The sequence below is a fragment of the Salvelinus fontinalis genome, chromosome 22 (assembly GCF_029448725.1).
Source record: "Salvelinus fontinalis isolate EN_2023a chromosome 22, ASM2944872v1, whole genome shotgun sequence".
NCBI lineage: Eukaryota > Metazoa > Chordata > Actinopteri > Salmoniformes > Salmonidae > Salvelinus > Salvelinus fontinalis.
Window position 1 is genome coordinate 29,378,385 of NC_074686.1, and position 13,336 is coordinate 29,391,720.

Below are 13,336 nucleotides of genomic sequence, written 5' to 3' on the forward strand. Positions count from 1 at the left end.
TTCTTAGGGTCTGCCAACTACTACCGGAGGTTTATCCGGGGTTTTGATCAGGTAGCGGCTCCCATTACCTCACTGCTGAAGGGGGGCCCGGTGCGCTTGCAGTGGACAGCTGAGGCGGACAGGGCTTTTAGTCACCTGAGGGCTCCGTTTACCTTGGCTCCCGTACTGGCCCATCCGGATCCCTCAGTGGCGTTCATAGTGGAGGTGGACGCGTTCGAGGCTGGGATAAGAGCTGTGCTCTCTCAGCGCTCGGGTACGCCACAGAAGCTCTGTCTCTGTGCCTTATTCTCGAAGAAGCTCAGCCCGGCGGAGCGAATCTATGACGTGGGGGACCGGGAGTTGTTGGCTGTCATCAAGGCCTTGAAGGTGTGAAGACATTGGCTTGAGGGGGCTAGACACCCTTTTCTCATCTGGACTGACCACCGCAATCTGGAGATCATCCGGGCAGTGAGGAGACTGAACCCTCGCCAGGCAAGGTGGGCCATGCTTTTCACCCATTTTGTGTTTACCCTATCTTACAGACCAGGCTCCCAGAACGCAAAGGCAGACGCATTGTCCCGGCTGTATGACACAGAGGAGCGGGCCCATGGATCCCACTCCCATACTCCCCACTTCCTGCCTGGTGGCGCCGGTAGTGTGGGAGCTGGACACGGACATTGAACAGGCGTTACGTGCAGAGCCCGCTCCCGTCCAGTGTCCCGCTGGGCGTCTGTACGTTCCGTCTGCTGTCCGTGACCGGTTGATCTATTGGTCCCACACGTTACCCTCTGGTCATCCTGGGATCGTTCGGACAGTGCGCTGTTTGAGCGGGAGGTACTGGTGGCCTACCTTGGCTAAGGACGTGAGGGTTTATGTTTCCTCCTGCTCGGTGTGCGCCCAGTGTAAGGCTCCTAGGAACCTGCCAGGAGGTAAGCTACACCCCTTACCTGTTCCACAGCGGCCTTGGTCGCACCTGTCGGTGGATTTTCTTACTGATCTTCCACTTTCACAGGGTAACACTGCGATCCTGGTTGTTGTGGATCGTTCTGTCATCTCCTCCCTCTGCCCGGTCTCCCTACAGACCTACAGACTGCGGAGGCTTTGTTTACACATGTCTTCCGGCACTACGGGGTGCCTGAGGATATAGTGTCTGATCGGGGTCCCCAGTTCACGTCTAGGGTCTGGAAGGCGTTCATGAAACGTCTGGGGGTCTCGATCAGCCTTACTTCAAGGTTTCACCCCGAGAGTAATGGGCAGGTGGAGAGTGAACCAGGATGTGGGTAGGTTTCTGCGGTCCTATTGCCAGGACCGGCCGGGGGAGTGGGCGGAGTTCGTGCCCTGGGCCGAGATGGCACAGAACTCGCTCCGCCACTCCTCCAGTAACATCTCTCCCTTCCAGTGCATACTGGGGTACCAGCCGGTTCTGGCACCTTAGCATCAGGGTCAGACCGAGGTTCCTACGGTGGACGAATGGTTCAGGCGCACGGAGGAGACATGGGAAGCCGTCCGTGTCTACCTTCAGCAGGCCGTGACGCGCCAGAAAATTAATGCAGATTGCCACCGCAGTGAGACCGGGTCTGGCTCTCGACCCAAAACCTGCCCCTCCGCCTGTCCTGCCGGAAGCTGGGCCCGCGGTTTGTGGGGCCATTTAAAGTCCTGAGGAGAGTGAACGAAGTTTGTTATAGGTTACAGCTTCCACCCGATTACCGTATTAACCCCTCGTTCCATGTGTCTCTCCTCAGGCCGGTGGTGGCTGGCCCGCTCAGGAGTCTGAGGTGCGGGAGGTTCCTCCGCCCCCTCTGGACATCGGGGGGGCCCCGGTGTACTCCGTTCGCTCCATACTGGATTTGAGGCGCCAGGCGAGGGGCTTTCAGTATCTCATGGAGTGGGAAGGGTATGGTCCGGAGGAGAGGTGCTGGGTTCCGGTCGAGGACATGTTGGACCCATCTATGCTACAGGAGTTCCACCGTCTTCGTCCGGATCGCCCTGCGCCTCGCCCTCCGGGTCATCCCCGAGGCCGGTGTCAACACACTGCTGGAGCCGCGCATTAAGGGGGGGGGGGGGGGGGGGTACTGTCACAACTTCCCCCGAAGTTGGTCCCTCTCCTTGTTCGGGCGGTCGAAGTCGCCGACCTTTTCATTTTCCTTTGATTTTGTCTTGTATCACACCTGGTTCCAATCCCATTCATTATAAGTTTAGTATTTAACCCTCTGTTCCCCCTCATTGTCCTTGTCGGTGATTGTTTGTTTTGTAAGCTATGTGCAAGATATGTTCTGGTGTGCGACGGGTTTTGTACCCACTTGTATTATTTTGGTTTTCTGAGTTTTTGAGCACTTATTAAACTGCTTTGTTTTATACCAAGTTCGATCTCCTGCGCCTGACTTCCCTGCCACCATCAGGGACTACTGTTGGGGGTACTCAAGGTCTGGAGTTGGGAACCACTATCTTAGGTCATCCAATCGGTGGTTTAAATACTCAGAGAGCCTCTCCTAGAGAATGTTTACAGATGTGGAGAGGATGAAATTGTCAGAAGTACTGTACAGCTCTATTCCTAAGTGTATCGGTTTGATTTGAATAATAATCTTATACACTCCGACATAGTTTGCTGCATTTTACATACTACAGTTTCTCCTTGTGTGTCAGAGGGAGAGACAGAAAGAGAGAACTATTTTTTTGAGCAAATTCTTGCCCAAATCAGATGCACATGATTTTCATAACATGAGATAGACAGTCCTTTCATAGGGAGGACCAACATCGACTGTCTTACTTTCACTCTGTCCAGATCCCATCAAAAACAATTAGCCTGCTAGAGCATCCTTAAAAGAAAACCACTTCTCCATGAAATGGAGGAAATACCCGCTGAGATAAAGTGATGCTATGACCAATTCATCTGTGATGATGATAAGGCCCAAAAGGTTTTCCTCCTGGCCCTAGTGACGATTAATCTGTGAGTTGTACATATCTTTCAGGCTAAAGATCTTCCTCCCTCCCCTCGACTCTTTTAGTTACTGTACCAGGGGTATCTGATAGCCCAAATATTTTATTTCAGCCCCATTGGTAAGACAGAGCCCCATATTCCCCCCTCTCAATCATCCTCCACTTCCAATGAAGAGAGACATAAATAGCCAGGATATCTCCAGGCTATGAGTGGGTCAGGGGCCTACATTACACACCATTCACTGAGAAAGAATGTGTAATGAGAGAGAGAGAGATGGTAGAGAGAGTTAGACAGAAAGACAGGGAGAGAGACGGTAGAGAGAGTTAGAAAGAGAGGGAGAGAGACGGTAGAGAGAGTTAGACAGAAAGACAGGGAGAGAGACGGTAGAGAAAGTTAGACAGAGAGGGAGAGAGAAAGTAGAAGAGAAAAAAAGGAACAAAGCGTAGCATCAAGTTATTTGATCTGTACCGTATAAGCACACTATCTGATACCATGGCTTGGCGTCCACTATGCTGACATTCACTGACTGGCCAGGCTCTGAGCTATAACGACCAGGCTCTGAGCTATAACGACCAGGCTCTGAGCTATAACGACCAGGCTCTGAGCTATAACGACCAGGCTCTGAGCTATAACGACCAGGCTCTGAGCTATAACGACCAGGCTCTGAGCTATAACGACCAGGCTCTGAGCTATAACGACCAGGCTCTGAGCTATAACGACCAGGCTCTGAGCTATAACGACCAGGCTCTGAGCTATAACGACCAGGCTCTGAGCTATAACGACCAGGCTCTGAGCTATAACGACCAGGCTCTGAGCTATAACGACCAGGCTCTGAGCTATAACGACCAGGCTCTGAGCTATAACGACCAGGATCTGAGCTATAACGACCAGGCTCTGAGCTATAACGACCAGGCTCTGAGCTATAACGACCAGGCTCTGAGCTATAACGACCAGGCTCTGAGCTATAACGACCAGGCTATGAGCTATAATGACCAGGCTATGAGCTATAATGACCAGGCTATGAGCTATAATGACCAGGCTATGAGCTATAATGCAAAACACGAGATCAAAGCTCCCGGTGGAAAGTGACCAAGGAGAAACCAACAGTGGGATTCTACAGTGTAAAGCCTCACAGCAGCGCATAGGGCTGTCGAGGCGAGACAGCTGTAGTGTGAGACACACACACACACAGAGTGAAAAGCCTCACGTGAGCCCAGCTTCTCACACACACACACACACACACACACACACAGAGGAGCAGGAGCAGCTCAAATATAGAACATGCCCATAAAAAGCCACAGAGCACAACTCCAGGCCGGAGTGGTGGAGAGAAAAGCCAGAGGTTTACCGGCGGCTCTAGGGTCCCTATGGGAGAGATGTACAGGGTTACAATCCCTTTTCCACCAAATGCTGCTCCAAATGGAGGACAAAGGCCATGATTGAGGTTAATATACAACTACAGTGCCTTCAGAAAGTATTCAGACCACTTGACTTTTTCCACATTTTGTTACATTACAGCCTTATTCTAAAATGGATTAAATAAAAGATTTTCCTCAGCAATCTACACACAATACCCCATAATGACAAAGTGAAAACAGGTTTTTAGAAATGTCTGCACATTTATTAAAAATAAAAAACTGAAATACCTTATTTACATAAGTATTCAGACCCTTTGCTAGGAGACTCGAAATTGAGCTCAGGTGCATCCTGTTCCCATTGACCATCCTTGAGATATTTCTAGAACTTGATTGGAGTCCACTTATGGTAAATTCAATTGATTGGACATGATTTGGAAAGGCAAACACCTGTATATATAAGGTCCCACAGTTGACAGTGCATGTCAGAGCAAAAACCAAGCCACGAGGTCAAAGGAATTGTCCGTAGAGCTCTGAGACAGGATTGTGTCGAGGCACAGATCTGGGGAAGGTTACCAAAATATGTCTGCAGCATTGAAGGTTCACAAGAACACAGTGGCCTCCAACATTCTTAAATGGAAGAAGTTTGGAACCACCAAGACTCTTCCTAGAGCTTCCCGCCTAGCCAAACTGAGCAATCGGGGGATAAGGGCCTTGGTCAGGGAGGTGAACAAGAACTTGATGGTCACTCTGACAGAGCTCTAGAGTTCCTCTGTGGAGATGGGAGAACCTTCCAGAAAGACAACCATCTCTGCAGCACTCCACCAATCAGGCCTTTATAGTAGAGTGGCCAGACGGAAGCCACTCCTCAGTAAAACGCACATGACAGCCCGCTTGGAGTTTGCCAAAAGGCACCAAAAGGACTCCCAGACCATGAGAAACAAGATGATCTGGTCTGATGAAACCAAGATTGAACTCTTTGGCCTGAATGCCACGTGTCACGTCTGGAGAAAACCTGGCACCATCCCTACGGTGAAGCACGGTGGTGGCAGCATCATGCTGCGGGGATGTTTTTCAGCAGCAGGGACTGGGAGACGAGTCAGGATTGAGGCAAAGATGAACGGAGCAAAGTACAGAGAGATCCTTGTTGAAAACCTGCTCCAGAGCGCTCAGGACCTCAGACTGAGGCGAAGGTTCACCTTCCAACAGGACAACGACCCTAAGCACACAGCCAAGACAACGCAGGAGTGGCTTCGGGACAAGTCTCTGAATGTTCTTGAGTGGCCCAGCCAGAGCCCAGACTTGAATCCCATTCGAACATCTCTGGAGAGACCTAAAAATAACTGTGCAGGAACGCTCCCCATCCAACATCTCAACAGGCTACAGTCTCTCTACAGGCTCTCTACAGGCTACAAGCTCTCTACAGGCTATAAGCTCTCTACAGTCTCTCTACATGCTACTGCCTCTCTACAGGCTCTCTACAGTCTACAGTCTCTCTACAGGCTACAGGCTCTCTACAGGCTACAGGCTCTCTACAGGCTACAGGCTCTCTACAGGCTACAGGCTCTCTACAGGCTACAGGCTCTCTACAGGCTACAGGCTCTCTACAGGCTACAGGCTCTCTACAGGCTACAGGCTCTCTACAGGCTACAGGCTCTCTACAGGCTACAGGCTCTCTACAGGCTACAGGCTCTCTACAGGCTACAGGCTCTCTACAGGCTACAGGCTCTCTACAGGCTACAGGCTCTCTACAGGCTACAGTCTCTCTAGAGGCTACAGTCTCTCTAGAGGCTACAGTCTCTCTAGAGGCTACAGTCTCTCTATAGGCTACAGTCTCTCTATAGGCTACAGTCTCTCTTCAGGCTACAGTCTCTCTTCAGGCTCTCTACAGGCTCTCTACATGCTACAGGCTCTCTACAGGCTACATTCCCTGATCCACCTCTACGCAGACGACACCAATCTGTATAAAAAAATATATATTTTAACTTTTTTTATCTAGGCAAGTCAGTTAAGAACAAATTCTTATTTTCAATGACGGCCTAGGAAGAGTGAGTTAACTGCCTTGTTCAGGGGCAGAACGACAGATTTGTACCTTGTCAGCTTGGGGATTCGAACTTGCATCCTTTCGGTTACTAGTCCAACGCTCTAACCACTAGGCTACCTGCCGCCCCAAGTATACATCTGGCCCTTCTTTGGATACTGTGTTAACTAACCTACAAACGAGCTTCAATGCCATACAACACTCCTTCGTGGCCTCCAACTGCTCTTAAACGCTAGTAAAACCAAATGCATGCTTTCCAACCGTTCGCTGCCCGCACCCGCCCGCCATCACTACTCTGGACGGTTCTGACCTAGAATATGTGGACAACTACAAATACCTAGGTGTCTAGCTAGACTGTAAACTCTCCTTCCAGACTCATATTAAACATCTCCAATCCAAAATCAAATCGGCTTTCTATTCCGGAACAAAGCCTCCTTCACTCACGCCGCCAAACTTACCCTAGTAAAACTGACTATCCTACCGATCCTCGACTTCGGCGATGTCATCTACAAAATAGCTTCCAATACTCTACTCAGCAAACTGGATGCAGTTTATCACAGTGCCTATCACAGTGCCATCCGTTTTGTCATCAAAGCCCCTTATACCACCCACCACTGCGACCTGTATGCTCTAGTCGGCTGGCCCTCGCTACATATTCATCGCCAGACCCACTGGCTCCAGGTCATCTATAAGTCTATGCTTGGTAAAGTGCCGCCTTATCTCAGCTCACTGGTCACGATAACAACACCCACCCGTAGCACGCGCTCCAGCAGGTATATCTCACGGATCATCCCCAAAGCCAACATCTCCTTTGGCCGCCTTTCCTTCCAGTTCTCTGCTGCCAGTGACTGGAACGAATTGCAAAAATCACTGAAGCTGGAGACTTATATTTCCCTCACTAACTTTAAACATCAGCTATCTGAGCAGCTAACCGATCACTGCAGCTGTACATAGTCCATCTGTAAATAGCCCATCCAATCTACCTACCTCATTCCCATATTGTTTGTATTTACTTTTCTGCTCTTTTGCACACCAGTATCACTACTTGCACATCTTCATCTGCTCATCTATCACTCCAGTGTTAATCTGCTAAATTGTAATTACTTCAATACTATGGCCTATTTATTGCCTTACCTCCTCACGCCATTTGCACACACTGTATATAGACTTTCTTTTTTTTCTATTGTGTTATTGACTGTACGCTTGTTTATTCCATGTGTAACTCTGTGTTGTTGTTTGTGTCACACTGCTTTGCTTTATCTTGGCCAGGTCGCAGTTGTAAATGAGAACTTGTTCTCAACTAGCTTACCTGGTTAAATAAAAGTGAAATAAAATAAATAAATAAAAATTATGGTCTCTAAAGTCTCTCTACAGGCTCTCTACAGGCTCTCCACAGGCTCTCTACAGGCTACAGTCTCTCTATAGGCTCTCTACAGTCTCGCTACAGGCTCTCTACAGTCTCCAGTCTTTCTACAGGCTACAGTAAAGATACAGGACATGAAACTCCTTACCACCCGTCTTGTCATCTCTCCACTCCCCTTCTTTCCTCTCTTCCTCCACTATCTCTTATTCCCTTCCTCTCCCTTCCCTCCCTCTGTTTAAACCCTTCCTCCTTATTTGTTTATCAGACAATTGGTGAATTCTCTCTCACTGCCACTTGACCAATGACCTGCGAGATAGGAGTTAATCACTTCCTGTACAGCTCTGAGCTCCCGCCTGTTTCAATACAAACTGAAGGCTGACGGGATGATAACACGTTAACCCCTCTTCCTCTCCATACCCCCTCCCTTTCACCCCCTTTCCCCCTCCCTTACCCATACATGAATGCATTGGGAATGTGTTGTATTAGCGTTCTTTTTTAAAAAGGGGTAATCCTATGTGAACAGTGCTCCGGGGCGCTGCATGGCTGGCCACTGGCCCAGCAGCACAGGGAAACACAGAGAGGAAAAGTCTGCTACTGGAACTCTGGAAAAGGTGTTCCTGAAATGGCCGATACTGAAAAGGGCAATACTGAAATGAGTGATACTGAAATGGGCGATACTGAAAAGGGCGGTACTGAAATGGGCAATACTCACTTTAATAACTCTACCTACATGTACATATTACCTCAATTACCTCGACACCGGTGCCCCCGCACATTGACTCTGTACCGGTACCCCCTGTATATAGCACCGCTATTGTTATTTACTGCGGCTCTGTACATTTTTTGTTATTCTTATCTATTACTTTTATTAGGAATTTTCTTAAAACTGCATTGTTGGTTAGGTCTACACCTGTTGTATTCGGCACGTGACAAATACAATTTGATTTGATTTTTGATTTGAAATGAGCAGTACCGAAATTAACAGTACTGAAATGGGCGACACTGAAATGAGCGATACTGAAATGAGCCGTACTGAAAGGAGTGATACTAAAATTAGCAACAATGAAATGAGCGCTACTGAAATGAGCGGTACTGAAAAGGACGACACTGCGACACTGAAATGTGTGACACTGGCTACATTAGGTATAGGATTTAAGTCCACAATAGATAACTCAGTTGAAGTGCAGTTGGCCAGTAGTCCTGACCCAGACAAATTTGTTTTACTTGCTTTGGGTACCAAAGAAGGCAAAGATAACTGAACTAAATTATTATCGGCCCGTAGCACTCACTTCTGTCATCATGAAGTGCTTTGAGAGACTAGTCAAGGATCATATCACCTCCACCTTACCGGCCACCCTAGACCCACTTCAGCATGCATTCCAGTCCAAAGACGATGCGATCGCCATCACACTGCACACCGCCCTATCCCATCTGGACAAGAGGAATACCTTTGTAAGAATTCTGTTCATTGACTACAGCTTAGCATTCAACACCGTAGTACCCTCCAAGCTCATCATCAAGCTGGAGGCCCTGGGTCTCAACCCCGCCCTGTGCAATTGGGTTCTGGACTTTGACGGGCCGCAGCCAAGTGGTTAAGGTAGGAAACAACATCTCCACTTCACTGACCCTCAACACTGGGGCCCCACAAGGGTGCATGCTCAGCCCCCTCTTGTACTCCCTGTTCACCCACAACTGCGTGGCCATGCACGCCTCCAACTCAATCATCAAGTTTGCAGACGACACAACAGTAGTGGGCTTGATTACCAACAACGACGAGACGGCCTACAGGGAGGAGGTGAAGGCACTCAGAGTGTGGTGTCAGGAAAACAACCTCTCACTCAACGTCAACAAAACAAAGGAGAGATCGTGGACTTCAGGAAACAGCAGAGGGAGCACCCCCCCCCTATTCACATCGAAGGGACAGCAGTGGAGAAGGTGGAAAATGTTAAGTTCCTCGGCGTACACATCATGGACGAACTGAAATGGTCCACTCACCAGACAGTGTGGTAAAAAAAAGTGCAACAGCACCTCAAACCTCAGGAGGCAGAAGAAATTTGGCTTGTCACCCAAAACCCTGACAAACTTTTACAGATTCACAATCGAGAGCATCCTGTTGGGCTGTATCACAGCCTGGTATGTGAACTGCACCTCCCTCAACCGCAAGGCTCTCCAGAGGCTGGTGCGGTCTGCACAACACATCACCGGGGGCAAACTACCTGCCCTCCATGACACCTGCAGCACCCAATGTCACAAGAAGGCCGATCCTCAAGGACATCAACCACCCGAGCCACTGCCTGTCCACACCGCTACCATCCAGAAGGCGAGGTCAGTACAAGTGCATCAAAGCTGGGACCGAAACACTGACAAACAGCTTCTATCTCAAGGCCATCAGACTGCTAAACAGCAATCACTAACTCAGAGAGGCTGCTGCCTACATTGAGACCCAATCACTGGCCACTTTAATAAATGGATCACTAGTCACTTTATACAATGCACTCTAAATAATGCCACTTTAATAAATGTTGACACATCTTACATTACTCATATCACATCTATCTATATACTGTATTTTATACCATCTATTGCACCTTACCTATGCCCCTGGGCCATTTCTCATCCATATACTTACATATTCTCATTCACCCCTTTAGATGTGTGTATTAGGTAGTTGTTGGGGAATTGTTAGATATTACTGCACTGTCAGAACTAGAAGCAGAAGCATTTCGCTACACTCGCATTAACATCTGCTAACCATGTGTATGTGACAAATAAAATTTGATTTGATAGTGTGGTGAAGAAGGCGCAACAATGCCTCTTCAACCTCAGGAGGCTGAATAAATTTGGCTTGTCACCTAAAACCCTCACAAACTTTTACAGATGCACAACAATTGAGACCATCCTGTCGGGCTGTATCACCGCCTGGTACGGCAACTGCACCTCCATAAACCGCAAGGCTCTCCAGAGGGTGGTGCGGTCTACACAATGTATCAGCGGGGGCAAACTACCTGCCCTCCAGGACACCTGCAGCACCCAATGTCACAGGAAGGCCAAAAAGATCCTCAGGGACATCAACCAACCGAGCCACTGCCTGTTCACACCGCTACCATCCAGAAGGCGAGGTCAGTACAGATGCATCAAAGCTGAGACCGAGAGACTGAAAAACAGGCTGCTGTCTACATACAGACTCAATCATTGGCCACTTTAATAAATGGATGACTAGTCACTTTAAATAATGCCACTTTAATAATGTTTACATATCTTACATTACTCATCTCATATGTATATACTGTATTTTATACCATCTTGCCTATGCCACTCGGCCATCGCTCATCCATATATTTATATGTACATATTCTTATTCCATCCCTTTACATTGTGTGTATAAGGTAGTTGTTGTGGAATTGCTAGATTACTTGTTAGATATTACTGCACTGTCGTAACTAGAAGCACAAGCATTTCGCTACACTCGCATTAACATCTGCTAACCATGTGTATGTGAACAATAACATTGGATTTGATTTGGGTATTTGCATTCAGAACAGTCCTCCAAGCCATTGCACATATCATCCTTACCTGAGCAGGCTCCTGGTGTGTGGTGGCCATTTTGAGGAAGCTTCTCTGAAGCTGTAGAGCGTTGTTCACCATCTCCGCCTGTCAAGCACAGCGGGAAAAGGTTAAAAGGTCAAATTTGAGGGCATTATAAGCCACATTTCCCTCTCTAACGAAACCTGCACTGCATCATGCTGATATAAAACTCTGCATTAGTCAGGTCCCATGAGGCATGTCCCATGTTTGGGAAAAGACCTCCAGAGGAACCCATAAAAGGAGCTTTCCTAACTTAAAAACCCCCACCTCTAACCCAAACACCCCCTCCTCCTCTTCCCTCCTTCACTGTGATGGGAGAAGGAGATTAAGTGAATGTTGTCTTACGAGGGAAAAGACCCATGAAGAAATATCCTCGCCCTATCCCCCAGTCCCATTTTCACCACAGATTAGGGCTATTTCTCTGTCATTCTGCTTTAACACGTACTCAGTTATTTCATTCCCATTGGTAATCATGTCTCCCTTGAGAAAGGGATTTTTTCAAGTTGGACATTCTGTCAGTGCCTGGTATGAATAAAGGTAAAAAATGTGTGCTCTATTTTGGGAGTCAAAATAGAATTCATCAAAGTGGTTGCCAATATGATTACTAGCCACAAACTACGCTTCATCTCCTTGTGGAAAACGGCCTGACATCAGGGAGGAAAAGGTGCTTGTGTTGCGGTTTAATATTGGAACTCAGGGTTAAAGTTCAAACACACTCCCGCCATAGGCTTTGTAGGGGACAGGAAACAGACTGTCATTTAAATCACTCTTCCTCTCCCCAGCTCTCTACAGTGGTTTTCCCTGGCCAAGGGCTGGACCCCACACAGTCAGACTACAATGCTCAGCTCCCAAAGCCAGGCAGACCTATGAGAGATAAAACAAGGGGAATCCTCCATGTCTTTATATAAAACTAGTCCCAATAACAGAGAGCTGTCAGGGAAGTGAAGTGGTCACTAAGTGCTCAACATTCATCCATCCCTATGGTCACTGGTAGATCTAGAGAGAATCTCACTGTGTTAGAGAGAAATGACTATTACATGTTAGTGGTGTTAGAGTTGGCTGGGTGACAAAATATACATCAGGGATCATCAACTAGATTCCGCCGCAGGACAATTTTTTCTTGAGCGGATGATCAGGGAACCGGAACATAATGACAGATCAAGAACATATATAATATTGTAAACTTTGCTTACATTTGGATTCGATCACATATGTCTCTCTATTATACGTGGGTATATACACTTTGAAACAGATTTGCTGGTGTTTTTACAGTCTTTTATGTCCAACAATAACATTTCACTCAGAAAACTTGGGAGGGCAAATAAAATCCCCGCGGAACCCTGATATACAGTATCATGAATTAAAGTTACACACAGAGTTTCTCTCAATGGAAGTAGAATAGTAGCGTGTGAGAACAGAGTAGAAGTAGAATAGTAGCCTGTGAGAACAGAGTAGGCGACTTTCTTATTTTCATATTTATATCATTCTGTGGTGATCCATTCTTTCCTTCAACTCCCTTTCTTTACTTTTAGATTTTCTTGTCTCTCAGTTTATTTATTTAAATGTGTTTTCTGGTATGTGCTAATGCTGTTCAGCTTTTAGCTGCCATAGTACACATTAAATAAAACAACTCAAATCCTAATGATCTTTTTTGTGTATTCTCAGCGCTGTTACAGAGTAGGCGCTGAGTTTTAAATTTTAAATTTTTAAATTTTAAATTTTATTTCACCTTTATTTAATCAGGTAGGCCAGTTGAGAACAAGTTTTCATTTACAACTGCGACCTGGCCAAGATAAAGCAAAGCACTGCGATAAAAACAACAACACAGAGTTACACATAAACACACGTACAGTCAATAACACAATAGAAAAGAAAAATAGAAAAATCTATGTACAGTGTGTGCAAATGTAGAAGAGTAGGGAGGTAGGCAATAAATAGGCCCTAGAGGCGAAATAATTACAATTTATCATTAACACTGGAGTGATAGATGTGCAGATGATGATGTGCAAGTAGAGACACTGGGGTGCAAAAGAGCAAGAGGGTAAGTAATAATATGGGGATGAGGTAGTTGGGTG

At 47.2% G+C, this 13,336-nt stretch overlaps 1 protein-coding gene across 3 annotated transcripts in view; it reads right to left on the reverse strand.

Moving 5' to 3' along the window:
* LOC129820161 (adenylyl cyclase-associated protein 2-like) overlaps window positions 1–13,336 on the reverse strand; it is a 47,386-nt gene that overhangs the window by 19,140 nt on the left and 14,910 nt on the right. For all 3 annotated transcript variants that reach the window (XM_055877111.1, XM_055877110.1, XM_055877112.1), the window contains one exon: window positions 11,250–11,327. In XM_055877111.1, coding sequence (XP_055733086.1) covers window positions 11,250–11,327 — 78 coding nt within the window. The remainder of the gene's footprint in view (window positions 1–11,249; window positions 11,328–13,336) is intronic.